Raw genomic sequence first — 27,314 nt, forward strand, 5'->3', positions numbered from 1 at the left:
GCACTAGCATTATGTGTATCGTGCCCTGAGGTTCCTTCTACATTTGAACCAACAGTTTCGTTCAGTTTCATGGAAACAGCAAGATTAACTTGAAATGGAGATAATGTTATGATTTAATACTCTTCACGTACAGTACGTTAAGTTCTGCCAGAGGTGAGTATGTTACTTTCGAAAAAAGAAACGCTCTAGCCTCAACAAAGCACCTATCCCTAAAATTATGAACTATACAACGTTTATGCAGCTGTCATTAGGCAGTCCGTAACAGTCTTGGATGTTTCACTGAATACTGATGAATAGGCAGGGACATTTCGATCCTTACATCAAACACTAATTTCCGTCACATTCTTCTGGCAATTTAGAGAGAGTGTGATACTGGACTCCCCTGAAATCTTGTTTGTGGTGACGGACTGATCTGTTGCGTACCCCGAGGTCTAGGTTAAGTTAGTAGGTGATAATTTGGCTTTGCCTTGGCGAAGGCAACGAATATGAATACCAAATTAAGGTTGTGGTAACTGGTTGACCTTTAGCGTAGCCTAATGCTTTTTAAGTTCGCGCCACATTTAAACGCACTTGATGTATTTAATGCACTTTTCGCCATTAAAACTAAAACTGCATTGAATATTCAAAAAAAGTATAATAGAAAAAAGGGCAAGTCTCCGACGAGTATTTCGATGCATATTATGTACTTATTTCGAAAATAAACTAAGCGAATTGTAAGGGAGTCACCAAGGAAATTTTGCCCGCAATTCAAAATTATTTTACGTGAATTTGTATTTACATGTTGTGAATTATTTACACTTACCATACTCACGTCTTTCAAAAACAGAGTTCGAAAATTTTAAGAACATGAAGAACACTGCCTGTCTGTTCTTGAAAGTTTCCAGTAAGATAAACATTTATTTTTGCCTCCTTCCGTGTGTAGTTTAGTCTTTTTATACAATGCTTATTCACCGTTGCTTTCCGAAATCATTGCAAATGTTCATATTAACGAACCAAACATTTCACGTCAGTGTGTTACGTGCCGATCGGTGACTGTTCGCTGGTATTCTGATTGGCTGTTCTAACAACACGGAAAAAACAACGCAATTAAGCCGCTGCAGGTTGACAAACATTATCACCGATATCTGACTACGCGTTTGGAAGTTACGCAGATTTCATATTATCCTGTTCTCAGCTCTTCCCTTTTACCGCAGTTTACGATTGCTTAATATTTCCGAAGCATCCATAGCCTAAAAAGATTACGGGTAATTCATCAAAAGCTGTCGCATTACTAAGTTGCGGTCCATCTCAATAAAATGAGGTACTATTCGCGCAAACTAAGTTGACTCTCGGCGCGTTGGCTGATGGGAGCGACCATAAATTGGAAATGCCTTTACGGCCGTAACAGTCCCGCAGAGAGATAGGTAGAAAAACTGAAGACAGATTTATTAACAACTATCATGGTACGACATCATTTTCATATGGCCATGACACATGATACTTGCTTACTTCTTCAGTACACGATTAATTAGCATTCAAACGACTCAGGTGGTATTAAGTGGGGAAATGGAAATGCTTTCTCCCTCGAACTTCAGACATCAATTTCTGATTTCCAGGTTTTAGTACTCAAACAAAATTCCGGAAATTGAAGAAAAATATTGCATGCCTTTTTAGTTATTCTGCTGAGAGAAATGAGTTACTTCCTGTTTGATTTTCGGAAGATGTATGAAAGGATAGTCTGTTTATTACTTTGCTAGAATTGGCATTGAATTAAAACTGTATAAACCGATAAAAGAGTGCCATTAACGAGCACATTTCCGCCGAGGAATATTTGGAATGCCGACAGCGGGAAACTAGTGACGCGTGGAACGTAAGCATGTCTGGGACGACACACGCTGACGTCACGGATGAACGTCATCGGAGACGCAAAAGAAACACAAAAGAATCAGTTCTTGGGTCTCTGTTTTTCCCTTTTTTTATTTATCCGTCTGTTGTGATGCACACTCCTACAGGCAGTTCCCCCATACGTAAGAAATTTGCTCCTTCCTCATCGGCATACAAAAAGCAGTTTCTTCTATTTACTCTCAGAATATAAACTACTTCTCCCTCTCACAGCATGTTAGACTCAGCAACGCAAAATTAATACACAGTGACAGCTTGTTTCAATCACATTCACATTAATGTACATCATTACAGTGTGTCTATGCAAATCGAAACAATCGAAAAATTTCAAAAGATTCAGATGTGTGGGGAGTTCATCTATTACAGATGTGTTCGCGTTCATCTATTGACTGGAGCATGTACTACATTTTTTTCAGTGTGTGATAATTATTGTCAACTCAGAAAAACTCCTTTAGTTTGCTCAGTGAATATCAGGAAGTGTAGCTGATCATTGCTACAGAATATTAAAAATGCAGAGATGCGCAGAATCCCCTCATAAACGGCTGGGTAAGTTAGTGCAGTTGTCCGACGAAGGCTAAGGCATGTCACATATAATAGGACCATGCCCAGTAAAGCCCAACCTTCAAATTGAAGACAATTTTACCCTACATTAAAAGGTAGCGCCATTCCTTATCATGAGGCTTGATAACTGGATGAATCCATGCTTGTTGATTGTAGTAAAATATAATATATCCAACAACAAAGGGATTGTTGAAATGCTATGACAAATGACAGCCAGCGAAGATGTTTTAGGCGAGTAATTCTGGGAATAAGACAGCAGCATTAGCAGAAAAAAAATCGAATGTTGCTACTGTGATGGTACCGGAGATGTTTGGAGCTAGTTCTAAATGACAAATAGTAATAGTAATTTTATTTATTATTATGTGTAGTTTGCAGTTTTAGTTTCGAACCATAATAACGACTGTAATTTTTATATAAATTCAACGGTCAAGAAATTTCTAAGTCAGTAGCAGAATGGTGATGAAATTACCTACGTCATTACATCAAAGCTTGCTTCTGTGGAGAAGGGAGTCCTGATATTGCTGCCTCGTTTGCAAACATAGCAACAGTCATTTATTACGACCTGTAAGCTAATAATCTAATTATAAAAGCCATGAATTATCGTTGCGACTACTCTCTATTTTGTGCAGCTCTACTAAAGTACTAAAGGTCTTTTTTTTAACTTTTTTCACCTTCAAAACACCTGCTATAATTTTTTGCAGTAATCTTGTCACGTTCGGTAGCATATATGCCCGAATAAATGAACAAAATATTTTTATCCTCTTGTGAAAAGTAATTAAGAGGCTTTCCCCTTTCCGTTTACCTTTTTTTCATATCAATAAATAGTGCAATAATTTCAAAATGTGTTTACGCACAGTGATGAAACTGATTGTCTCACATGGCGGAATACCTCACTCGTCATTTGTCCAGAAACTATATGCCAGTCACCCATAAAATAAATCGTTATTTATAAAACACTTAGCACAGTTACGTAAAACACAAATTAACAAAATCAGTACACTGTACAAACGATTAATATTTCTGTTATACACATAGGTCTGTTTACATTCTTGGATTGTAAATAAAAAATGGTCTGTTGATTCACAAATGCAACACATTTCGATGGTTGTACATAAGCAGTAAAAATGTCTATGACACACTACAGGAAGTATAAATGTTTATTTTATAAAGCGTAGAAATACGATCGTGTTACGCACTGATCACTTCTTGTTAGTGTTTCCATGAAGAACCCATTCTGTTTACAGTTTCTGCTGCTGGTAAGCTATAAAATGACTGAGGTGCAAGGCTTTAATTAAAGTTTAATTTTCCGTGCATAATGAACACGACAGTTTTGTAAACAAAGGAATCGCTAATGCCGTTTCATAATAGCAAGCTGCTTTTTCTTACGGCTCAGTGTTCGATAACAACAAGCGGCTGAGAGAATGAAATGTTATTTCATCAGAAGAGAAAGAATAAGCTGTAACAATAGCCGTTCGGTCATTAACCAGTTATTCGCAAACGCCTAACCAACTAAAAGTAAACACAAGGATATGTGTAAAGAGAGAACGCCAGACGCAGTCATTGGGATGCGGTAATAAGCGAAACGCTCTAAAACTGTTCGAGCGTCAGCTCGCTGACTTGTCAGCACGCGCCGTGTGAGAGCTACCGCTGTCTGCCGTGTGAGCGAGCGACTGGGCTAGCGGTGTGCTGTGGCGTTGTTAGGTTGGCTGCAGTGCGCGACTGCTGGCCCAGCCTTGTTCGTCCTCACTCGGCTACATCGCTCGCGGAGCAGTGCCTGTATTGACTGGTGGCGAAAACCGAGCAATAACCTCTTCAGACACGTCGCAACTCATCTCTGGTGTCGTTATACATGCGTGTGAAGTGTGTGTGTGCAGTGCTTTTATCGAGTAAACGGCTCTTTGCGATGTAAAGACTTACTTGTGCTGGCCGGCGGATGGATACGCGGCCATTTTAGTAGGCGATGCGGCAACCGTGTATATTCCGCCATTCGAAACAATCAAAGTGTTTTTCTCCAGGTGCAACTCCTGGAATTTTGGTGTATACCCTGTGGCGTGTAATATATTAGTGCTATGTGATAGATTCGAATTAATGTCAAAGTTTCGAAGATTGCAGTGAAGTGGTTATTTAGTTCGCAAGTGGTACACAGAATGAGGTAGAGCTATGGAAAACGACGTGAAGCAGCGGAATCAAAGGAATCGTCGTCGTGAACGGGCGCAGCGCATGCAGGCTCAGAGAGAAAATAAAGCTAAAGATGGGGATAGTGCGGAAGACGAATCTCCGGCTAGAGAAAAGCCGCAGAGACCTCCCAATAGAAGGAAAAAATCGAAAGAGCCGCAGTTCGAAGAGGATATCATTGATGGATTTGCCATCCTAGCATTCCGTACATACGAGGAACTCGAGGTAAGCGTCAATATTATTCTTTTCTGTATTTTGTTGTCATCCGTCTGACAGGAAGAGTTTAGTGCCTAAATAAATTTTTAGCCCCCGATGTCACCGTTCCGTGATGTTAGCGTCGTCAGATGACATGCATCTTAATTCACATACTGAACGACATAAATTTATGATCGTGTTACAAAAATAATCATCTGAAACGGAAATTTCTTCGCTGTTTACGCAAAAGAATTTGCACGGTGTAACACGGGCAGAAACTAAAAACTTTCGTGTTTTTTTTCATCGCTCATTATGACAGTCAGCTGTAGGGAAGACACGCTATGCAACAGTTTCGTTATTAGTTTTGTAACTTTTGCGGCAGTTTAATTACAAATATTTTTAAATGCAGTTTTATTTTAGCAACATGGATGCGTGGCTTTGTGGCTATCTAGGTTTCGAATATTTTTTTGTTGATCGTGGGTATGTGATGAGGTTACACAGGTAAAAATAATTTAGGACGAATCGGAAGGAGCTTTTTTTTAACAATCATTGTGTTTATGGTAGTTTGTTGCTACCTTTCATTAATACTTCACAGAATTACTCCTTGTATTATACTGTCTTTGATTACATTACCATGTAGACATTCTGTTTGTAAATACAGAATGACTACTCAAACGTGCTGTTTATATCTGAATTTTGGAGTATTTTGTTTGGAGTAAATACCGCATATTTTATAGTTTCCTTCGTTAAACATGGAAGCGAATGTATATAAAATCAAACATGGAAATTTATTCGCAATACCGGTGTTGTTTTAATGTCCCCACATCCTTTTTAACATTAAAAACATAAATCTTTCTGTAGTATTAAAAATATACATCTTTCTGTAGTGTTATAGGCTACTTTGTGTCAGATTTCCCTTTTCTTAAATTTTGGGATATCTATTATACTTCACCGCAAATGATTAGTAATATTTACTTGCTCTTATTAGGGAATCAGAGATTGTTGAAATTCTCTATTCCTTGTGGTGTTTTACTATAAGTTTACAGATAGGATATTCGGTCAATATATTACTGTTAATTGACTGTAAGAAATGTTAGAAAGAGGGTTTGCGCATGCTCCATACGCATGCGATTATTCTTGTGTATAAGCATTTTGCAGATTGTCACTGGAACAGCTGTGGCGCTGTAATACACAAGTTGTACCATTCAGGAAACTAAATATTTTTATAGCGATAAAAAATTTCCTGCGTGCGATGATAGAGAGAAGACTAAGTGGAAACACTGATTCCATAGCGAAAACTTTAGAAGTTTGAAAAGAGGTACTTATTATCATTATAATAGTTTCACTGTATTGAAAAACTGCTAATTACTCTCAGCTTGAATTTTTAATATGGTCATTTTGAGATGTTCGATAAGTCCGTTGAAATAAGAAAAAGAAGTATTGTACTTCGTGGAAAATTGGACGCGTGATACTTCAAATGTTACTTCCAGACAATTTCCAGAATTTATTAGACAAAATGGTTTTGTATGTGAAAATGTTTTTATTCTGTACACATTAAATTTCAGTTTTAATTGTAAACTTTTGGCACACATCTATTTTAAATGCTTCGGATATAGATAATGGGTTAATTTTGGTCTTCGTTTCTTAATTTGCGTTTTACTCACGGTATATTTGAGTTCCTAGTATAATAATATTTCTATTGGTTATTGAAATTAGGCCATCAGTACATTCATATTACAGATTATTAATTCAGTAATTTTTGTTTGCGGAAACAAACATGCACTGCTTTCAATATTTGCTAGATCTCTTCTTCCACATACGTTTAGAAGTTAATGTTATTATTAGAGTATTGTGCTAATTTTTTGTGGTGACAGAACATGTACCACACTTTCAGTAATACCTTAGTTCTTGTCTGAACTATTGTCGGAAGAAAATTACTCTTAGAAATTGGGCATGATTGGAGTGATAAAGACATTATGTACTAACCTGTGAAACATATATTCAGATTGAGGACAGTGCAAAAAAGAAACCGCAGATTCGTTTAGGCCTAATAAAGTTCTGCAGTCGGTTCCTGGAACTCATTCGATGCTTTTGCAATAAGTAACTTAGTTTCACAAGTACGTGTAAGAGATGACTGTTGTGTGAAGCGGCAAATGACCTGTGGGGGATCGGCTTTATGAACAATGAAAATGAGATGCAAATCACGCGTATGATTATCGTTTATTTGCATTTTACAGGAGCAGCGGCAAAGAAACCGAATGACAGTGCATATTTAGTTACACCTTGACAATATCTGCATCGTGAGTTGCAATTTCTAGGGATCTTCAGAAGTACTGCTGGAAGAAACAGAGCCCCCACACAAATTTTTGGTTCTTACCTGCAGATGTATTGCTGCATTTGTGCTGTCGGAGTGCACCTCCAATTTGATTGGTCACTGGCAACTAGATGAAATTACTTCAGACAAAGACTGTCGAATTTTATTTTGTCCTCGGTTGCTTGTAAATTTATCGACAGCCGGAATGTTGTGTTACGTTTCATGTAGGAATTGTAAACAGTGTGATATTACGAGGGGGTGTGCCATTTTGCTACGAAGATAATTATTTGCCGCTGTTTTCACTTTTAAGCTGTAATTTACTAGCGTCGCAAAAATATTTTCCTTGTGTCCGTGACGCGTAGATCAGTGTCCGTGACGCGTAGATCAGTAAAATAATCATTTAAGCCAGAAATGAGACATAAGTATTATTTAATTGCCTAACCATGTTCTGGAATAAGGACTGTTATCACCTTAATAAATTCAGTACTATACGCCAGCTAGTGTTTTCGGTTTATCTGATTATGGTAATGGTTCTGGCGTTAACGTGGCGTCAGGCTTCATTAATAGGTATGTCATGTAAAATTTTTAGTGGTGGAACATGTCATTTTTGGGACAGTAATTCTCTCGTTATCCTTTTACTTCGTGTAAACCCGCTTCATCGTTGTACACATCATGAAGACGAAAACGGTAATTACATTTTATTCAAGCCGTTGTGAGAACAGCAATAATCATTGCAATAAAAAAAGAACTGAACGAGCTGTTCATTTGTTACACACTTACGGGAACGGTGTAAGTGATTCAAGATATTGCAGTTCCACGCTCCCTGTCCATAATTCCTCCTTCCTTCATTTCAACGAAATTGTTTTTATTATGAATAATCGTTATTGGAATGCAAGTCACATTTTTCTTGAGTAATGAGGCAGTTGATCATCGTGAGAAGGTTGTGCAATATTCTGTGTGTTCTTCTGTCAGCTCTGTTAGTCGTAATGTGAGCCAAACATTGCAGATCGAAAATATTGCTCGCTAGTTCTACGCGATGCAATGTCATGGCAAAATTTAGTACCTTATTTCACAAGATGACACTGCCACATACGTATTTACAGAGTATTATGCTAATTCTTACGGTATGATGGCTGTGAGTAATCACGATTATCAGCCGTGGCTCTTGGTTGACTCCCTTATATTTGTATACGTTTATTCTGTTGAATCAGGTGGAATCATTAAGCCCACTGATCTTAGCGTAACAACCTTTTTAGATGAACCCGCTGTGGAGGCACTATTGTTATATGGTACATAATAGGTTTGAGTGGAAAGAATAAAAAATTGCGAGAAATTTCCGCAAAAAGAAAAGAAGAGAAATGATAAAGCAGGAACTTTTTCAGGCAGTGCTTAAAAGCATGGTGTTATTGTTTACATCATTCACTTCAGTTGGAAGTTGCTTTGAATGGATCCTGTGGATAATGTACACTGTTTTGTATGGTAATTAATTAGTTTTGTTCTTTATCTTTACTAAGTGAATGTTATTAGATTTTCCGCCTAACAGGCCCCTGTTATTGGCTGGACACGTGCAACTGGACCCTCTCCTCCCCTCTCCCCTGAAATTTTGTTGTGTTGACAGGACTGATCCTGAACATGGCCCAAGAGCCATTCGCGGTTGAAAGGTGAAAATCTGTTTTCGAGTTGGCGAAACTAACAAATATGATTGCCAGATAAGGGTTGCCGTAGCAGATGGACATTTAGCGTAGACAAATGTTTACGTTCGCGCCACATTTAAGCCCACTTTGTCGTGTTCAACCCAGTATGCATTATAAAAACTACAAAATAAATTTAGAAAATGTATATTACACAATTGACAAATATCCGACTAGTATTTAGATGCATTTTATGCACATATAGTGTACATAAACTATGTAACTTTTATCTCCAGTTACTCGTATTAATAAAGAGTATTGAAGTAGAACATACAAAGATTTCGCAGACTCCTGTGCTGGTAAAGCAGTGATTCTATTCCTTTGTCATCCACATGTTGTTGCTCCACAAGAATGAGATGACTGCCTTTGCCAGCAATGTGGCTGAAGTTTCCGTTGATACATTCACGATCCTTTCACGGATCAACGGCTGATAATTGATTCCATCAGAAATGTGATCGATTCTGTGTGGAAATCGTGCCACGAGAAGAATATAAGTTGCCAGTTACACCACCTTTGATAATGGGGCAGTGTAATGAGGAGTGTGATCTGTAAAGTAGTTCCGAGAGTGTATTGAGTTGTTCGCCGGTGCTGTTCGTGGAACTGCGAGTGCTGTCTTAATGACCTTAGGGTGAGTACTGAGGTTTTGTTTCTGCAAACACTTCAGTACGCCGAGAGGCGTTTCTCTCGAGCGCTTGCGCGAACGCGAGAATGTGTTTGGATACGAAGGCGAGCGTGGAAAGAATCCTCCAGCGGGCGTTTTGGAGTTGAGCCACGGGCGTGCGGGAAGTCAACAACCGCGGTGATTCATTTATGTGGCCGCTAGCTGCGCTGAATCCTCGGTTTAAATCTGGACGTGTAAGCGGTCGAGCGATACCATCTGGTGGGCCGAGCTGGTCGGCCGTTCCTCTGGGGAAGGGGGGGGGGGGGGGGGGAGAGAACAAGGAAGGGTTGCAGGGGAGGCTGTGAATGGTCCTCGAGGGATGACGAGTCAGCTGACAGCCTCACTTCCTGCTCTTGCGCGGGGAACCGGCCCTATGTCTGGACTGGAGACCGGCTGTTCCTCAGCCGCGACTTTCTGACGACTGCCGTGATACTCAACAAGTCGTGCTTACTCTTCTGCCAAGAAGTACTTCAGTTGCACTCCTGGCATCCGTGTTGCCCTTTTTTTTATTCCTATTTCTGTATTATTTAGTTGTTGGGGAGAGGAGATTATTTAAATAACCTCTTTCAAAAAAAAAAAAAAATACAGTAGCTCCCGTATTGTACGAACAGAAATTGTTAATACGATTCAAAACAAGGATATTAGACAAAAATTCAAATGCAAGTCAGTAAATTGATTCAAAAGCTCAGTGAGCATAAAGTTCTCAGAGACACAGCATTTAAAACAATCGCTAAAAATTGCCGACTAAAATTGATCATAAAGCAAAACACAATCAGAAAAATCAGGTCATTCAAATAATTAGGCGAGCGTCTAAGCGTAAACAACAATGAGGAGGACAGTTCAGTGATAAAAGCAAAAGCAAGTAATATAAACATTGCATTCCGGAACACCAGAAATGATACAAGACGGCGGCTTTATCGTGGGGCGACAAAATTAAACATTATCGTACAGTAGTGATACCTCAAATACTGTGTGGAACCGAAACATTAAAACTAGCGCGGAAAGGTTGCATAAACAAAAACATGAAAATTGAAAGAAGACTTGGCTAAAGGACAACAGAAACAGAATACAACATGCCACAACGTAACAAAGAAATGTGTGAACCTGAGGAGAACGTAACATACACAGTGTGTAAAAGAAGGATGTCGTTCATCGGACATATAGTTGACGAAGCAGATGTTATTACACACTCTAATGACATCAGAGAAGCAAACATCAAGATATTGTACACAATAACTGGCACTTATTCAGGAAAAAAAATGGGTTAGTGTTTTTCAGGCAAGAATAAGAAAGAAAGAAAGGAACATCTCCGGAAGCTAAGATCAGAACATATGGATGGTATGTGGGCGAAGAGGAGAAATAAGAACTGAATTAGGCCTATTGCTTTTAGGTGTTCTGTAAAAGGGCTATTCTAATAAATAAATAAAAGTTGCCAGGAAAAAAAAGTTAATCCCACTGAGAACATTAAATCTTCTTTTCCACTAAATGTCGGGACAAATCTTGAACCATGACAAGAAATTTTAATGATACTTGCCGACTTATTTCGAGAAACTATATTACTATGTAAAGCTGTATGTTAATCTAAAATTTTAATTTCGTGAGATACTTACCCCAGAAAAGTTTTAAATGTGTTGCAAATATTTTTTACCGTGGTCGACTGAAACTTGTTTTTAAATGCTAAGCATCCACTAGACATGTAAGAGGTCATTGAAGTGTGCAAATATCAGTTAACGTACAGAACGATTAAAATTTTATCAGGCCCGATGCCAGTTACAAATATGGCCTGATTTAATGGATGGATACGAAACAGTTATTATGTAATTAAGAAATAAAATAAAAGGACGCATAAGAAAATATTGTTAACCCAACAGCTGCTCTGTAGATACCTTGTAAAAGCAGACAGCATGTTTACAAACAATAAGGAAGACGGCCCTTTCAAGTCACCTATGTAGCGGTATTTGAAAAGTGCTGTATTGTATGGCTTAAATGACTGATAAGCATCTAATATCGAACCTGTTCCAGCTAGAAATTAGATCAGTGCCTTTTTCAACGTAGCATGCATTCTTGGAGGAGTTGCTTTTACTCAAACTTACTTTTGCAAAATATCTGCACGCTGATAACGACATGTAAGCACTCGAGTGCGGTGTGTTTAGACATTAAACAGTTAAGTGCTCATAAATTACGAAATATCTGTGAGCACTTTACGTAGAGTCTTAATACAAGTATTGTCATGTATTTCCTCTTTGTTTACAACCGTATAGGCCTGTTTGAAAGGACATGTGAAATGTGTGTACGCTTACAGGTTCAGTGTTATATATTGTTAAGGATGTGCCAAGGTAATAATAGAATGATTTGCACTATTTAATTTAAAGAAATAGAAGTAAAATTCTAAAAATTCAGAAACTGACAAAAGATGGGTTAAGCCTTACACAAAAGATGGGTTAAGCCTTACACCGAAAGGATTCTTGATTGGAACGTATGTAGGCTACTGTCGCCGTGGAAGAAAATTGTCTGCTTTTTGGAAATCAGCTTTGTAAATACGCATTGTGTTTCGCAAAGACTCCAGCCTGTACATATTGCTCGTCTCTCCAAAATCAAGCGATAATTCTCACTGTCCTGTCCACTGTCAGTGTAAGAGAATGCAATCAAAAACTTATTTTTGAAACATTCCAGACATCAGTAAGGATGGGGAAACGTTGTGTAATTTTAGTGGCCTGTAATTTCGGCATTAGCTTGCAAGGAAAACTCTTGACGGGGGAAATATTTTTGAAATGCTGTATGTTTGAAAGCGTGATACAGTTTGTGTATTCTTCCAAGAGAGAATTTAAGTGAATAGATAAATAGCATGCTTTACATTTTACTGAAAATCAAATTCTACTAATATCGGCCGCTTCAGTAAGACAGAAATAGAATCCGTGAATTCTACTGTCACGGGTTTCGGTCTTTAAATTATTTCATAATGCATCCTTTTTCAAGGCACCGGCTACTATGTATGTGTTGTAGGTTTCATGACAAGAGCACAGAAGTAGCTCTTGGTATTTAGAAACTTGGCGAAGAACACAAATACAGCCACGAAGACTGCTGGCGGAGATGCAAAAGGATTTTACAACTGTCAGCCGAAGTTATCTCGGCAGCGTGCGCGGAAATGAGTCATAACTGTTTTTACTCGCAAATCACGGCGGAATGAAGTGTTATTGGAGCCGTAATATTTCTTGTGACACCGCCGTTCATTTGTTTGACCAACTCGATTATCACCGAGGCAAGAAAAAGGAAGCGTAGATAAATATCGCGCATATTTCACTGATCTGTGCGACATGCGGTGGAGCCTTGGGTATTCGCAGTCTCACAAAATCAGTAGTTTCCATTTCATTTTCGTTCGGCGCTCGTTTATTTAATTCCAGTGGCGTGCTGATCAATAGCCAGGGCGTGAGAGTGGTTGACTGAGGAGCGCCCGCGAGCCTTCACAGAATTCCACTGAGCGTGAAAGCGTGTCTGATCGCTGAACGTGTTAGTGAAACAACTGGGGCGGCGCTCAATGAGTCGTCGCAGTCGCAGTAAGCTTGCATTCTATGCCTTTGTGCGCTTTGTAATCCCCGTAGCAGCCCGGTCGTTACGAGGTGTATTCCCGTCGCGTTTTTAGGCCTAAACTACAGCTTGCGCCGGTTGGCGGCTTAAAAACTAAATTATTCAGTGAGTGGGACTGTGTCGGTTGTAAAATTACGGTGCTCCCCATTGAATTTTTTTTTTTCCTGTGCTCATTAATGAAATTTATTATGAGACAAAATATTCTGTGTAAGTGTTTGAGAACAAATAATTTGTTTACCTGAAACTTAACTGGTACAAACATAATTACCAATGATATGGTACATATTGTCAATTGTTAATAAAGCATTTGAAGCTATGTGTAATAGACATCTGTATGGTCAAAAAGTTCTTTCCGCTTTATGGGTATTCTCCAGCACCTCTTAAATAATATTGACGGTATGCTTCTGATGCCAAAATAAACAAAATTCCAAATTAAGCAAGAAAGCATTGACGCCATACATACCAGTTAAACTTGTGTAAAGCATTTGTTAATTTTCTTCGTTTTTCCACAGCAGGTATTTTTATGATCTGATGTCAACCCTGTGGCCGTAACATTGTACGTCAGTGCCACATGTTACTATACTAAAAACTTACTTTTCCTAAATCAGATCTTACTGTTTCTTTGATCATGCAGCAATTTTCTTTAATCCAGTTACTGGTAAATTATGTAAATGGCTTCAGAGTAATATTTCGCCTTTAATGAGTTACACGTGCAGAATCTCTCTTACACACAAATTAAAGTATGGGTGGAATCTGATTTCGTCATTCTATCCCTAACAATAAGTTTACCTTAAATGATCATTAGATCGTAGACATAATGATGAATTAAATTTTATGTTACCACCGCCACTACTACTACTACTATTCTAGATGATTTTCTTTCTTTCTTTATTTATATATTTCGTTACTGCAGTCTCGTTACTGAATGAACTTTATCTCAATTATTTGGGTCCTATTATTTTTCAGAATGAAATACCAGATCCAAAATGTTGACACAGCTTTATTACATACAGAAAATGCTGACTGGAAGTTTTTTCTTTTTTTCTCTGTGTTAAATACTAGAATTGACTCGATATTTAGTTGTATGTTCTCCTGACAGAAATATTTTCAATCGTCAATTTCAGTAGGGTTTTGAACTTTCCGGTTCGTAAATAGTAATCACTTACGGCGACGGGAGCATGTTCCCAATTTTTTTGCAATAAATCCGCGAAGTATGGTTGTTGCAGTATATATAGTTAAAACTGCTGGTAAAACCATAATAAAATCTTGCTGAAGGTTTAGAAACTCAGTTCTGTAACACGGACACAGTCAAATGTTTTGTGAAGCATCTGGTGTTAATGTTTTGGTGGGTGCATACGTTTTTATTTACTGTGAACGACTTCTATCTACGTTATATAATGAAATTAAGCAGTACACATCTTTAGCCTAAGGATTGGAAAGCAGTGAAAGTCGCCTTGTTTGAGTTAGATGTGTCAGGGTCAGATTCACAATACTTACTTATCGGTTTTTGTCATTGTTGTTATGTCATATCCTTCTTGTGGAAAAAAGGTGATTTTGGGGTTTTTCGTTTATATGTTTGGGGCCACAGTTTGCATGCGCAGTTACTAAAATTCATACACCATATTCCGAGTCTAAACTCATATTGTTCCGTCATTCGAAATATAAAACTTGGGAAACAAAGTATGGCTCTAAATACGGCCAGTTCGGAACAACCAGCTGATGCACACATGGGAAAGTATTCTGTATAGTCAGGAGTCTCAGAGCTTCGTTGAAACGTATTCAAGCTGCAGTTTGCAGTTTACATGTATGTTTTAGGTGGAACAAGGCGCACAAGGGATGTCTCAGTCCTGTGATTGTCAGCGTATACCATGATCTAGAAACGGGGGTTGCGTCAGCGTGATAGAATGAGCTAGTCACCTGCCGGCGAAGGCTCCCCATTTGGAACGACAGGTTTCCTTATTTTATGAAAACCTAGCGCGGTGCTGGGTTGCCTTGTACACATTTGTTCAGTGTAAGAGTGTATACTGTACATCATAGCAGCGATCACGTTGGCCTCGTATACAGCTAGCGCCTTCGCTGCTACGGGCATTCTACGCATAGGTGGCCAACAGTCGTTGCTTCTGCTGGATGTTGTTGCTAGAATCTTTTCCACCGTAATATTTATTCTTTTTACCATCCATTTTGGCACTTGCCAGTCTTGAGACAGCAAAGGTAAGATTTTCTCTAGTTTACAAAAGAAGTAAAACTATGATTCCACTGCAGTTTATATTTACCGCCAGTAAACCTGTTTTACTTCTTTGCTAGCGGTGTCCTACCGCTAATCATCCAATAAATAGCATCAAGTCTACTGATAAAACAGCTGAATGAAAAAAAAATCACTATCAGTTTTTATCAGACTTCAGGTACCCTCTCCAACAACCGAGAAGCATAAAAATATTAATTTCAGCCTTAAAATGTTATGGAATCTGCCAATCCAAGTCATTTTTTTCAAACTTTATTTTAATGCCGTCCTAGAACAGCGAAGGACTAGATCGAAGATATATATTATTAAAATTAGAGAGAAATTTCGCTTTATGCAAGATAATGTTTGTTTTGGCTCTAACTAAACATATTTCAGAACCTTGCACGCTGTCTTCAGTGTGTTTTTGTGAATTATTCTGTCTCACGTGGCCGTAATAGTCATTTTGTTCTAGTTCTTTATATTCCACAGCTTCGCCTCCGATTCTTCTAGGTTTCCTAAAACAATTAGTTCCTGGGCTACAGCAGTTTTTATTGCTTTCCCGTTGTTCTACAGAATACATCTGATGATGTGTGAGGCGAATCAGTGGAAATAAAAATTTGAAGATTGTTCAATACGTAGATTGCCAAGTGTGACATACTGTAAATAAATAAATAAAGTCTTGTCCGGCCATAAGCGTTCCATGGGCTTTTTCGTGTTTCTTAAGTTTGTCAGTCACTTCCATTGTGAAGATAAGTTCGTCGTAGTTGCTAGTTTATCACCACCCTGTCTTGTACGGTTATTACATTCTTAAATTCAGCAATGACTGCCCATGGCACATTTAGAACACTGACATTATTATATATGAGGCAGCTACAAGGTTATCTGGTGTAAACTGCCGTATTTAAGTTACTAGAGCGAAACGCCAATTGGAGCAAAAACAAAACAAACAAAAAAAAAACACAGGTTACAGATTTAGTACTTGAAAGCTGTTGTGTACATGAGTCGAGCTTGGCTTTCATTAGCTAACACGAAACAACGAGACTACTAATCGTGTAAAAAGTGTTTTTTTTTTTTTTCAGTGCGAATTCAGCCATCTGAAGGTTATCTACGTTGATACCATTGTAAACGAGACAGTGAGCATGATAAGACAGTAGATAACAAAGTACATTTCGTGATGTTTAGAAATTCCTGTCTCTGGTTTAAAGACAAGAGGGCTGAGAAATAGTGCTACTGGTGAATTACGAAGGCTGCCATTGTTTTCTGGCAGTAGTGTCATTGTGATTAAATGGAAGAGATGTTGACATTCTATATCGGCGCAGTGACGGGGAGTGGCACAATACTAATGAGAGATTGAAAAAGAGGATGTCATCGAATATAAAGAGCTGATTAATTATGGACGCCTCAGATTACAGCTCAGGGTATGGAATTTGAAACCTCTGCGGAGCAAGGGGGTAAAAAAAAAAAAAAAACAACGAAGTGGTTGGGACTGGATAACAGGGGCGCAAGGGCGCATCCGATGGAGGGAAGGCAAACAGAGAAAAAAATTATACGCCTCCTTGTGGTTACAGACTGCCCTACGTTTATTCATTGGGCAGGAACTACGTAAGATGCACTTTTTTGAACTCATTCACGGTACTCGGCTTTTTCGCTGTAGATTGTTCTCATATTAGTATCTGTTTTAACGGCGAATAGTCTGTGGCGTCATTAATCACACCACCCAATCTTGAGTTATTTGACGCCGTTGTCATGTGATAAAACTGGCCGGGAGACGGTGCTAAGTATGTGGCAGTATACTTTCGATGGAAAACACATATAAGCATTAAATACATTGGAACCGTTTACACTACGATGCGGTGGCACACAAAGATGGTTTCTTGGGACAAAAACGTGAATATTAATGGAATAATTCGGGCTTTGTCATCAGTTGCAATTTACAGTCTTTAAGTTTTATTGTCTCGTGAAACATATTTGAAATTTTTTCGGTCGCTACCACGAAATTTCGTTGATTTCCTGTGACACTGACACACTTTTTTTTACTTTGCAAAATGAGCATTTTAGAAACACAACAGTCCTGCAATCTGCCTCGATTATTTAGCAAAATGGTTATTTGAAAAAGAAATATTCCAAATCGTGGCCGGTTACTGTTTTTTCTGAAAGTGTCTGACCGAGTGAGTTAGTGCAGTGGTTTGCACACTGGACTCGCATTTCGGAGGAAGACGGTCTAAACCCGCGCCCGACCATCCTGATTGCTGGGATGGTTCCTTTATAAAGGGCACGTCCGATTTCCTTCCCTAATCCGATGGGATCGATGACCTCGCTGTTTGGTCCCCTCAGCCAATCAACAGGCGGCGATCAGCAGCTACCTATACCCAGTGTAGAAGCTGTCACGTCAATTAAATTAAGCCTCACGGCTTTCGTTTCTACGAGAACACTTAGACTAGAATGCAGTGCGTAGTTACTCGTACAATAATCTTTTTGAAAAAAAAACCGATATACTCATGGGCGTCTGCTACGAACAAAACAGACCTACATTTATTTTTTGATAATTTTCTTACGTATTTTGTTTGTAGTTCCAAGTTGTGAAAACTGCCTTTTTACTTGTCAGATTGTAGTCTTAAGAGAATTGACACTTGAGGTGGTTATAAAAGAACGGAAGTGATAACGTATCATCTACAAAGAAGGGAATTAATTTGCAAATGGCCTCACAATGGATAGAAAGCTTTCCTAAACTTTCCTCTAGTCGGAATTTGTGCCACTCAAGAGAAATTTGACTGTATTAATTTGCTATAGTGGCTCTGTGACCCATCAGTTAAATTTAGGTTTGCAAAAAATGGTTCAAATGGCTGTGAGCACTATGGGACTTAACTGCTGAGGTCATCAGTCCCCTAGAACTTAGAACTACTTAAACCTAACTAACCTAAGGACATCGCACACATCCATGCCCGAGGCAGGATTCGAACCTGCGGCCGTAGCGGTCGCGCGGTTCCAGACTGTAGCGCCTAGAACTGCTCGGCCACCCCGGCCGGCTAGGATTGCAAAAATCAAAAGTTTTACGGTTCTGTCCCAAGTTGGTGCTAAGATTTTGCCTGTCATATTTCGCGTTTCTCACAGCCTGCAATGATTTTTATATGCGACTGGTGCTATGTTGCTTCATGATTGGGGTATTATTTTAAACCGTACGCTCCTTACACTTGGATGTGTAAACTATTTGCAAAGTTGGAAGAAAACAGGGGCAGGCCAGTTGGGGTGGCGCTACGCCCGGTAATGCATTCTTATGTTCAGACGCAGTTAACTTTATTAATTCGTTTCTGATGACATATATATCTTTTAGAGCAGTACTTCGTATACCACCACTGCAGCTCGCAAACCGCGAGGCTTGCAATTTTTATCGGCTCCAGACTGGATTCTCAAACGGAATGCCACCTGTAGAACTGGTTCCGCAGACTCTGCTCGCCAGCCCACGCGAACGCGTGTTGCGAGAATATTGATACCTCCCGACGGGGCCACGCGGGTCATATTACGCACAGAGCCGTTGAAACAGTGGCGCGTGCTCGCCCGCAACTGCCAGCGGCGTCCGTTCGCCTTAGCCATTTCGCCGCGTAATGAAGTTTGAACGACGTGGCGGCCGACACGGGCGCGTAGCGAGTCTCGACGACAGACGCGGTTAGGGCCGGGGGAGCTCTTGCTGCAGCGGTGACCGGCCGTTCGTGCGCAACCTGTAATTGCGACTCGGCTTCGCAGTCCCCGCCGGGACTTCCGCTTCGGCGGTGGAATTTCCTTTCCAGCTGGAGACGCGCGCTCGCCGTATGGTGTAATTTTCTGTCTTCTGTCTGACGTCACATGATATTTATTGGAAGTGTTGCTGCAGTGGTCGCGCCGCGAGATGTTCGGCGAGGTGCACAGTAAAGGGAGTGTGCCCTCTGCTCAAGCGCACCACGAGGGTAACGAAGCCCAAGAGTACAACGTATGCTGTTGCGACGACAGCCAGATTGTCACGCCAGACCAACTCCTACTCCCAGATACCACTCACTTCCCCACTACAAGAACGAACTCCGTCAGCCGTCTAAGGGAGGACATGGAAGCAATTCAGAGGCGGGCTGCTAGATTTGTTACTGGTGGGTTTGATCATTACGCAAGTGTTACGGAAATGCTTCAGGAACTCGGGTGGGAGTCTCTGCAGGAAAGGAGGCGTTCTTTTCGTGAATCGCTACTGAGGAAATGTAGAGAACCAGCATTTGAGGCTGACTGCAGTACAGTTTTACTGCCGCCAACTTATATTTCGCGGAAAGACCACAAAGATAAGAGAGATTAGGGCTCGTACAGCGGCAGATAGTCAGTCATTTTTCCCTCGTTCTGTTTTGGAGTAGAACAGGGAGAGAAGATGCTAGTTGTGGTACGAGGTACCCTCCGCCACGCACCGTATGGTGGATTGCGGAGTATGTAGATGTAGAAGGGCATGGTGCTGCAGCATTACATTTTGCAAGCCGCTCCCGATAACGCTCTGGACTTGTGGGTCCACCTGAAAACGACTCGTGAGGCGTTCCGCCACCATGTATTGTACCGCACACGACTATCAAACTATTTACATTATTCGAGGGTCCTCCTGCCGATTGGTGAGTTCCGAGTACTAGAAGGCACACTTAAAAATGCTTCAGGGCACACGATTTATCCTCAGAGCAAACGGTGTACAGGGGGTCCCCCTTACATTCATTACGCGAAGACTACTCTGAAGCTTCTGGTGGTGGTAGTAGGATCCCGTAGTGTGTATATATAAAGTGGAATTGATCCAATAAAGTTCTCTAGATCATATCGAACCGCTTTCCTTGGCGCTGGGAGGACGGGAACGGGACATTAAGGCCAGGCCTCGGAAGACGAGCTCTGCCCTCTTTGCCCCCGACCCTTCTCTCAGGCCCTTACATAAAAAAAGCGGCAAGAGCCAAGCGCCGGCCTTCCCGTTGTTAGTATGGTAAGTGGGGAACGTTGTAGTCCGTCCTGTAGCGTCGCCGGCACGTTTACGAGCTCCAGCGACTTATCCAGGCATGAAAGAAGTAACAGGGTGTTCATTCCAAGGGAAAACATTGAAATTCCTCCAGAACTACACATTAGATCCAAAAAGTTGTAATTCAAATTTGTTTGTCTCTGAGGGGGACACCCAACGATACTACAAACGACGCGCCACCCTTATCTGCCTTAAAAAAAAAAAAACGGGAATCCCTATTGAAGATTTCCAAGTTGTCCTCACCACTCACGCACCAGGTGGGGTGGGGTGGACGTTTGAGTTTGGTATCATTGTTGCTACAGAAGAATGCTGAAGATTAGATGGGTAGATCACATACCTAATGAGGAGGTATTGAATAGAATTGGGGAGAAGAGAAGTTTGTGGCACAACTTGTCTAGAAGAAGGGATCGGTTGGTAGGACATGTTCTGAGGCATCAAGGGATCACCAATTTAGTATTGGAGGGCAGTGTGGAAGGTAAAAATCGCAGAGGGAGACCAAGAGATGAATACACTAACCAGATTCAGAAGGATGTAGGTTGCAGCAGATACTGGGAGATGAAGCAGCTTGCACAGGATAGAGTAGCATGGAGAGCTGCATCAAACCAGTCTCTGGACTGAAGACCACAGCAACAACAACAACAACAACAACAACAACAACATCAACATCATTGGTTCTCCCTCTCCAAAACAAACAAATTGGATTTATAATTGACTTGTTACGAAGTGTAGTTTTCGAGGTATTTCAATGCCTTCAGCTAAAATGAAGACCCTTTATACTCTCCAAGCCTTGATACGGCGCAAGGTGGATGGTAGTTTTGTATAAAGTTAGCAATATTGTTGTGAAAAAAATAACCATATGGAGCTAGGAAAAAGCTGCCACTGAATACCTCTACGCGCCCAAATCGCCCTCTTCTTCTCGTCCGCATCCATATGCATGATACACTACTGAAGCATAAAAAAAAATGCGAATGTTCAGTTTCTATAGGTGTTGGCAAGTATGCGACTTTCAGTATCTGTGTTAATTTTATTGCGTCCAGTGTACAATAGCTGTAAATGAAAAATATATTAATAACCTATCATACTTTCTTTCGCATCGTTTTCCGTTTTGTGTTATCTCTTGTCTGATGGTTTGACGGGCCCGCCGAAGAACTTTTTAAAAAATCTGTACCGTGGACCGTGAATCAAGGCACTGGTTTGGTTTACACTGTGAACATTATTAATACTATACCTGAAAATTTTTGCTGGCTAGGAAACCTACCTGTTCAACATACGGTATGTGCAGTGCCGTCCACTGTGTATGTCCCGTAACTGCCGAAGAGGTACTGAATGGAATTAAAGAAGGGATACGTTGATAGGACACATGCTGAGGCATCAAGGTGTTGTCATTTCGGTAATGGAGGGAACCTGTGTGGTAAGTTTTTTATAACAAGTGTCTATGTAGCATCAAGAAAAAACATTTTCAAACACAAAATGTCTGTAGAACATATTCGTGAACTGATGTGTTGCCTCACAAGACTAAGTGGACTATATCTTGTGTACGACAGACGGAATTATTGAAGTACTAATAAGCTCATTTTTAATAGCCAGGGTTAAAGTCAGTCCGCAAACTCAGGAGCTAGTAAGCTCTCTATCTCTCTCTCTCTCTCTCTCTCTCTCTCTCCCCAGCTGCGCCGCAAGGGACAACTATAGACTGTTCCAAAGGCTGATATCTACGCCTACGCCTTCCATATCAGGGGCAACGGAGCGCGCATACACCCCCTGTGAGAGTGTATTCATCTGTAAATACGTTAACACTATAAAGAACGCAGAAATTAGTAAGTAATATAACTGGCGGAGGGAAAACATCACACGGCGAACAACACTCTTACTGTTCCTGATGGGCAGACGTGGCATTCTTCCGGGGAAGGCCACTAGCCCGACCCGCGAGCCCTGCCCGCTCTTCAGTTAACAGACGGCCTGTGTGAGAAATAAACTATTTCCGAGAATTACCACGTTGTCTGCAGTGAGTGAGTGTCCTCGGCGTCAGCGTTCTTGGTAAATGGAGTGCCGAGGAAATCCGCTGAGTATTGGCAAATACCTGACCACGATAAGGCGGCAGGGGCATGGACGGACTGTTACCCTTCAGCTCCACGGGCAGCCGTTGCGCTGGGCGCCAGGTTATGACGGCGAGATATCTCTCTGCCCGATACGAGCCTGCTGACGTAAAAAGAACAGCAGTGCCGCCGTCGTCTTCTAAGTTCTACACACGCCTTCGCCGTTGTGCCAGAGAAACGGTCCAATCAGAGCGTAATTTCGTATTAGGTGCACCTTTTTTGTCCACATCTCTAGCGGAGCGCTTTTCTTTACATCGTGCTCTCAAACCCTATATAAAATTTCAGCAAAAAGTATTTTTCAAAGCATTTAGGCCTACTCGATACATATTCTGGTAAATTGTGGCAGATTCGGCCATTGTACACTGCGGACGGCCATTGTACACTGCGGAATCAAAACGTTTTGATCATTAGTTTTTGAATGACGCAACGAGTCACAAATACTTTTTAAATATTTTATTTTAGTGCCATGACTAGTTTCGGACTACCATGCCCATCTTCAGGTGTCTAATATTTTTCGTTTCATACAAGTTTTGGCTGACAGCGTGTCGTGTGCTCCATCACTGTACAAGATTGTTTGTGTATTCAGTACCGCTTTATATGTTGTTGCATCAATAAAAACACGCTAAAGTGCTTGCATTTATTCGGATATAATGCAAAATACTTGAGTTCACTTTTAAACGTTTCAGTGGATAGCGACTGTTATGTTGCGGTACATAAGGTTTTCCAGATCGATGTATATGATGCTGAATTCGGCAGAAAGCTACTGTGGCACACTTCGTAGCATTTTAAATGTCAGTGTTGAGCATCAGACATGTACTGTAAACTTGATGTTTTGATTTACAGTGCAAAGATTATCATTATAAAAGATACAAAGATATAATTCATTTCCTATTGAGCCAGAATGTACACAGAGAAAATATGTGTGGAATGTGCAAAATGTTAATAAAAGAACAAATTTTGCATTGTAAGAGTAAACTTATCATTAAAAAAGTAAGGTTATTTTTTAGTCTTTTAGTTAGTTGCAGGAAATACAATTTAAAAAGTTCGAGGATGCGATGAGGGAAACACATTTGTCTATGATGATAGTCTACATACTATTTGTACAATTTTATATTGAGATCTTAAACGGGTCCTTTTTGTAGTGTTGTGACTGACAGGGGTCCAATTTGTGTTTGATTTCTGTGGTCAGCGCAAGGAAATTATTTAAAAATTGTTCATTGCCTTGTTCAAAAAAATGGTTCAAATGGCTCTGAGCACTATGGGACTTAACTGCTGAGGTCATCAGTCTCCTAGAATTTAGAACTACTTAAACCTAACTAACCTAAGGGCATCACACACATCCATGCCCGAGGCAGGATTCGAACCTGCGACCGTAGTGGTCACACGGTTCCAGACTTGCCTTGTTCCAGTTGCTCATTGTGGTTAAGTGAGATTGCGAATATGCATTTCTTTTTTCTCTAAGAGGTCCATTTTCTTGCCTTTTGAGTGGTGTATAATATTTGTCCGTATTGATTCGTGTGAGTGGCTATTGCTTCGATCGTTACCGACCGTGAGCAGAATGACGCCTGGTGGCGTTGCCAGTACGTGAGTATGTAAGGGAACTATCCAAGAGGAGAAGAGACGACTGGAGACTCGCCATAGCGACAGTGCGGGCAGCAAATAGGGAAATCCACTGATACAACCAACGCTGACAAAGGGCAGATTGTTATGGCGCAGCGCCTAGGAACTAGCAAAGCTGGTAGGCTGTTCCTGTGGTGCTGTCTTGAGCATACGTGGAAGGTGATTGAAGGAAGGTGAAACCAACTCGTCAAGAACGATGAGTTCAGCGGCTTGCCCACTTTGTGAAACGGGATAGGCGGCGATCTGGCGACAGAGTAAAATGGTACAGTAAAGTCGTACGGCATGAACGGCTGGGGGATGCCAAATGGCAAGTTGAGCCGCCTGTTTGGAATGGTTTTCCCTATCCCCCATGGCTACAGGCACCTTTTTGTCGCGAAGTATGAGACCTGTGTTTGTAGATATTGCTTAAGCTCCATGGGGCTCGCCAAGCTTACCGTCCCCATTCGATGGACGAATCGAATCGCTATCAACAGCGTAGACACTGTGCAGAGGTTTGGAATGTAATCCCTAGGACGTCGGCCCAGCGACTGGCGATCAGGACCTTTACGCCACCGGATCTCCTCCGCTTCCGGCCCAATAGTGGTAGCGAAAATTTCACCCAGGCTTACCCTGGAGTCGAGAGCCACCGCATAGGTATAGCGACCTCGGTTACGGAGGCGGGTAGTACAGTCTCGTGCAGGCACAAGAGATCTCGAGCACAACCTTCAGCGCACATCGTTGAATTTACGCGTCCGCAGCAGACGGCCCAAAGACGTCAGTGGACACTGGATAATCGAGATTGGGTCGTGAATCTGTGAAAACGTTTCGTTCGGTCGGATGTATCACCAGGTAAATGTTCGGTCTGGGTACAGCCTTTAACTTCGGTTAAATTGTTACTACGCGGTTGTTTCTCTTTCGTTTGCTTCTTGAGAAATTCGGTAACATGTGCAACTGGCAGCCGACTAATGTAAACCACTCGGCAAACACTCTCCATGAGGGCGCAGTATACAAGAAATTTCCATCTGACTTTTCCTTCGTTGCCACAGTATTTGTATTAGCCGCAGCCACTTTGTAATAAAATTGTAAATTGGCCGTTAGCCTTCAAATGCTCATAGTTATTAATTTGCCGTGTCTGATGATTTTAAAGCAGTTGTACTAGAGTCGACAGTGTGCAGAGGAATTTATTCTGAGATTTATGTATCGTAATAACTACCAATACATAGGTTTCGTTTGGAATATCTGACGTAAGTGAACTTCACATTAGAAAAATGGGATTCAATGAATATGTAAATGTGACCTCCTATTCAGTAAAATTACCACATAAATCTTGTGGGCATAATATGACTTTTGTAATCCATAAATATATGCCTGTCATCTAACATTATAATTGTTAATAAATAAATCCACGTTCAGTTCCTTGCAGTTCAATAAACAAGTCACAATCATTTAAATATTCAAGTGTAATTTTATAATGAGAGAATAGTGCTTTAGCTTGCTTAGTTTTGTGCGAGAATGGTGCTTCGGCTTCGTTACAACTAGAAATTTTGTAATTTAAATTACGTACTGATACGTGACATGATTCTTTGATGCTAATCCGGTGTTGTTGACTAGAAGTGATTAATTACTCTCAACCACATTTCTAACCAGATGTCAGGTGACACAGCTGAAAGCGGTTAGTATTAGTCTGTGAAGTGATAGCATCCTATTGTAAGGCAAAAGAAATGATGGAATGTCATTCGTTCTGTGCTTAAGCGCACAGAATTGAACGCGGTGGGGGGAACAAAAGTTTGCATGCGCTCTGTACACCCCTGGCGCAACCGTTCAGTGATTCCGAGCAGCTCTCCGCTACCTGAGAGGCCTATTCATGACCAACTGCTTCTGCCCCCCCCCCCCCATCCCTCCCTCCCCCCCCCCCCCCATCATGCGTTGTTCCCAGACCTACCAGACCAGCTTCCCGTCCCAGCACGCAAGCACAGTATTCACTCTTACTTCTTTTTCTCTACTCTCGTCTATTTGTAGTTCTCTCGTCTATTTGTAGTTCCATGTTGTGGAAGGAGAGTGTTAAACAGTCGCTTAGGCGTGTAAAGAGCGTTTATGATCGCCGCTTCACTGACACTCGAATCGGGTGGGCCAGTAAGGAATGGGAGAATGGTTAGGGCGGGGTATTTCAACGAGCACCTGTGTGAATCCGGTTACGGCCTTTCTTCCATTAAAGTCAAGAATCGTGGTCAGGGTAACTGAGTCAGTCGTTCCGTTCAATAAAAGCTATTATCTCCCCCTCTATCTATTACATAAAAGAGGGAGTTGCATTAGTGACCGTAGTTAATTCCCAGCCGACACCCACATCAGCGGCGTCATTGTTCGCGAAGCGTTAACCTCCGCGTGCCAATTCCTACATTGTGCACAGCACCGCAACGACGCGACGAAAATATGAAGAAATAATATAATCCGAGTCATACATGGTAGAATAACTGGTGTATATGCTAAGACCGATGTAAATCACCCGCGGTAGTTGTTTTGCCAATAAAATAGCGAACGGATGATTTACGACTTGGCGGCGGAACGTATTGCGGCGGCATTTGTCAGAGCTGCAAGCGACTAGGTACAGGCAGTTTATTGCTGTAATGTTGGCAGCACCTGAGACGACCGAGCTAGTAAAACGGCGGAGACGGTCCTTACGGGCAGTAAGTGCCTCAGACAGATTATTAGGTTGTGTCTGAAGGACAGCAGATAGGTTACGGAACTGCCCGATCGACAGGACACAATGACGGCGAACACCGTAAAGAAGACTGAAGATCCATGCACTATGACCTCACATTTCCATAATTATTCTCTCTCTCTCGCTATATATTAAAAACTTACTAAATATGCCAGAGTGAGACTACAATATGTATCTGCTTCTAAGTAAGTTGCGCCACTCTTTTCCGTCTAGTAAACATCATCTATACGTAGTATTCGTCGCGCGTTACGTTACCTACGTTCTTGCACCAGCCCAGACCACATTAATAGATAAATGCATAAATGTATCAAATTGTAAACTACTGCTGTCATGATCCCGTACATAAAATTACACACGAAAGCATCGTTGTAACATCTGGCTACGAGACACGAGGAATTCGAGGCAGTTGCTGGGTGTAGGGCTATTTTGTGAATTCTGCGAGATAATCAACAGCGGCGGTAGTGGTAAGCGCCAAATGCTCGTATACCATGTATTTCGCATCTGGGCCTCGTGTTCCTGATGATCTTCCTTAGAGTGTTCTTTTTTTCAACCGCAAAGTCAGCTTGTATTCTCGTTTAGCATTTTGTCTCGTTTTCATTCTTGTATTATCTGATAAAAGT

At 41.0% G+C, this 27,314-nt stretch overlaps 1 protein-coding gene across 1 annotated transcript in view; it reads left to right on the forward strand.

Annotated features, from left to right (window-relative positions):
* The first annotated feature begins 4,167 nt into the window (after positions 1-4,167).
* The window catches only part of LOC126142207 (fibrosin-1-like protein), a 454,843-nt gene continuing 431,696 nt past the window's right edge, over positions 4,168-27,314 (forward strand). The window contains exon 1 of the mRNA XM_049915286.1: positions 4,168-4,842. Within this exon, the coding sequence (XP_049771243.1) occupies positions 4,603-4,842 (240 nt within the window). The 5' untranslated portion in view covers positions 4,168-4,602. The remainder of the gene's footprint in view (positions 4,843-27,314) is intronic.

The sequence above is a fragment of the Schistocerca cancellata genome, chromosome 1, assembly GCF_023864275.1.
Source record: "Schistocerca cancellata isolate TAMUIC-IGC-003103 chromosome 1, iqSchCanc2.1, whole genome shotgun sequence".
In the NCBI taxonomy this organism is placed as follows: domain Eukaryota; kingdom Metazoa; phylum Arthropoda; class Insecta; order Orthoptera; family Acrididae; genus Schistocerca; species Schistocerca cancellata.